Raw genomic sequence first — 3,757 nt, 5'->3', positions numbered from 1 at the left:
CCACAACGCCCGGCCATCTTTTGGTTGCAGCCATCATTGTTGTTTGGCGGGCCCGGGCTGGGGATTTGAACCCGCCACCTTAGGTGTATGTGGCTAGCGCCTTAGCCGCTTGAGCCACAGGCGCTGAGCCGTGTTTTGTTTTTCTGAGATAGGGTCTCATTCTGTCACTGGGCTGGAGTGCAGTGGTGTCATCATAGCTCACTGCAGCCCTCAACTCTGGGGCTCAGGTGATCCTCCTATCTTGGCCTCCCAAGTAGCTGGGATCACCGGCATGTGTCATCCCGCTTGGATGATTTCTCCATTTTCCTATAGAGATGGGGTCTCACTATATTGCTCAGTCTGGTCAAACTCCTGACCTCAAGCACTCCCAGAGTGCTAGGATTACGGGCATAAGCCACCGTGCCTGGCCTTTAGTTTTTAAAATAATATTAAAAAGACGGAATATGTCAGGTTAGCCTGACTTGACAGATATTAGGGAAAAGGAAATTGGGAAAGAATTTTATTTTTTTGACCGTGGTCAGGCAAGTATTGTAAGAAAAATAACAGTACATAAACTTCTACAGGCTATAATTTTTAAAATTAGTCTTACAGAATATCACCTGACTATGGGGGATAATGACATTCACAGTTTGAGTGAAGAGATCCTTGCTGAAAGGACTGTATGGCAACAGGGTCCAGAGCCAGAGGACCAGGCAAGGTGGCCCTCACTCTGCTGCATACTCACCCTGTCTGTCACTGTCGCTATAATCAGGGCATTTGGCACCAGAAGAGCAGTTTTGGTTTTCTTTATTAGGGTTACCGAGAAAACAGGAATGGAGATCTGAAACAGAATGACCATGTTAATGCTGGTTCTCATTTCACAGAGCAACCCTTCACACATTCATGCTAAAGAAAAAATAAGATCAACAGAAATCAAAACGGCAGATAAAGGAATCTGGAATCTTAGAAAGTGGCAGAGGTGTGTCCCTGAGTGCCTCAAACTAGTGTTTGTAAAACCAAAGGACAAATCTGGATCATCAACTCTACTGACAGTGCAGGTGGGAAACTTTTATCTCTAGACCTGGAAACGTGTGAGATGCAAAATTTACATTCATTTTAAAGAAAAGCCTGAGGCGCTAAAGAAGTATCAAGCTTGTGGTCATCCAGTTTGGTTAACCCTCCATGAGCCCCGCTCTGCTCTGTCTTAAGGTATAACATGGGTGGGGAAAGTATCAAAAAGCATTGGTATACTAGAACATCACTGGGCAGAAAGTCTGGGACCTGAATCCTCAGCTCAGTTCGGTTGCTACTGGTTGCCCATCCTTAATGTGAAACCCAAAACATTCCAGAATCCAAAACTTTCGAGGTGCTGACATAACACTCAAAGGAAATGTTCACTGGAGGGTTTTAGATTTTGGATTTTTAGATTAGGAGGCTTAACTGGTTATGCAATATTTTGAAAATATTCCAAAATTAGAAAACATCCAAAATCTGAAATACTTCTAGTTCCAAGCATTTCAGATAAAGGATATTCAGTCTGTACCTACATGATCTAGTCAACGTGATAAACTGTCTACTCTAGGACTCAGTGTCCTGATTTATCCATTGGAGATAGTCTTGTCTACGTCTCAGGATTTTCTGTGGATTTATAGAGATAATATATGGAAAATGCTCAGGGCTGAATAAAATTTCATTCATTTTCTCACTTGTCTCATGAAATCTGGCTGGGTGTAATTAAGTTCTCTCCTGGTTCAATAAGGAATAACAACAATGATAACGATAATGTAGAAGTTACTATCATTAACATCACGTGAGAATAGAATCTAATTATGATAGCCTATAAAGTTGCTATTATAAAAGATAGGGAAGTTTGTTTAGAGAAGTACAAAATTTGCTTCAAGTCATATACATAATAGGTCAGAAAAATGGAATTTAAACCAATCTGTTCCAAAACATGTGCACTTTTCAGTACAATGTGACATAAGAATGTTGTCTGATGGCACAAAGAACAGTGGAAATTCCTGATGCTTCTATGTTACATCCCTCCAACCAGGTTTGGTCTCAAAGGAAAATGGATCACATCACTTGGATCTCTGAAAATCAGAGTCACACACAGCCACGATAGAAACCAAATGATCTGATTCCCTCCATAGGTACACACATCCACTTGAATATCTGCTTGGTAAAAATGCCTCACATATTTCCAAAGACCCCAACAAGGCCAGTGAAGAAGAGCAGGGTCTTATGTACAAGCACAGCCAGCTTGAAGAAAGAAGAATGAGGTTTTTATTTTGAATATCTGCCTTCACATCCAGGTTTATGAGACGGAGTTACTTCCTGCCCTGCCATATTCCAAACGGGAAGGCTAGGAAAGAACCAGGGTCTAAAAGAGATATTTTCTAACAACTATTTTGCCAGAACTCTACTCACAAAAAATTTCAGGAGTGAAACGTAATTCAGAAGCTGTAAGTTGGGATAATTTTGCAAAAATATAACTTAAGATCTACTTAGATAAGATAGATGTCAGAATGAACCTAAGTTTGATTCTGGGTAATGACGACACAAACACAGTGACAAAGGCTATAAAGTTAGATTTTTCATAATCTAAGGCAAGGGACACCCTTAAAGAGTTTTCAATCAATTGCTTCATGAGCATAAAATTGTGACTAGGTACCATTTGTGAAATAAAGCTTCAATCACTTTTCATTTTGAGCCTCGATGGAACACGATACATGCATATTAATTTTACTAACATCTGAAAAAATCAACAGCAGCTGACTAACAGATCCTGATTAAATTAAGGCTATGCTTTATTGATATTTTTCCAGGATTAGGTGCTTAGAAGGTTCCCCTTCCATAGGACAGATTGATCGGGTGCTTTAAGCATACTGGATGTTGCTGGGTGGAGGTCTGTTGGCAGTCCCAACATCTCTGAAGCCCAAATCTCCTCTGACAACTATCTCGAGAGGGGGAGACACATACAAGTCATTGTCAGGGTTCTTATCCCCACGCCTAATAATTTTCAATCTCCTGCCTCTGTGGGTTAGACACAGCCCAGGTAAAAGCAATTTCAGTATGTCTTTGTCTTTAGAAAGTCTGGGTCTAAAAAAAGTTTTTTAGCTTGTTCTTTTCAGTCTTCCCTTGAATGTTAAGACCCCTGGTATGATCCTATTAGCTTGAAACTGCCTTTACTGCTTTTGTCAATTTCCCCATCTCTTAACAAAGACAATTCTCTGTTCATTAATATCTTCACCCCCTACAGCTTTGCTCAGAGATGGCTCTCTCTCAATTCCTGAGAATGGTCTTTATTGCATTGGTCAGTACTACCCAACCCCCTTTCCCACTTGAACAAATGTTCCTCCATGAACAAATCCTTAGGATCCAGAAATCTAGAAATACAGTGGAATGCTACTTAATATTACTTTGCATCATACTGATTCAGATAATATTGCAAATCAACGTGTTTATCTAAGTATAACTCTATATAATAAACAAGATAAAAATAACAATTTTCCCTAAAGAATGGTGTGCTAGTCTGTAGACACGACACCCCCAAAATAAAGAATTGACTTGTGCAGTGGTCACTATACAATAGCCAGTAGCTTCAGAGAGACTATTTAGATACAGCACATATACTGCTCAAAACAAAGAAGGTGTTTTTTTTGAGACAGAGCCTCAAGCTCTTAGAGTGTCGTGGCATCACAGCTCACAGCAACCTCTAACTCCTGGGCTCAAGTGAGTCTCCTGCCTCCGCCTCCCAAGTAGCTGGGACTATAGG

General features: G+C 40.5%; 1 protein-coding gene across 1 annotated transcript in view; it reads right to left on the bottom strand.

The window, feature by feature from the left end:
- GRAMD2B (GRAM domain containing 2B) overlaps positions 1-3,757 on the bottom strand; it is a 65,974-nt gene that overhangs the window by 7,863 nt on the left and 54,354 nt on the right. Inside the window, exon 6 of the mRNA XM_012811478.2 lies at positions 709-820. Within this exon, the coding sequence (XP_012666932.1) occupies positions 709-820 (112 nt within the window). The remainder of the gene's footprint in view (positions 1-708; positions 821-3,757) is intronic.

The sequence above is a fragment of the Otolemur garnettii genome, unplaced genomic scaffold, assembly GCF_000181295.1.
Source record: "Otolemur garnettii isolate 467f Iridium unplaced genomic scaffold, OtoGar3 scaffold00160, whole genome shotgun sequence".
Classification (NCBI taxonomy): domain Eukaryota; kingdom Metazoa; phylum Chordata; class Mammalia; order Primates; family Galagidae; genus Otolemur; species Otolemur garnettii.
Note: the sequence above shows the minus strand (reverse complement) of the source record. Positions and strands in the feature narration are given on the sequence as shown.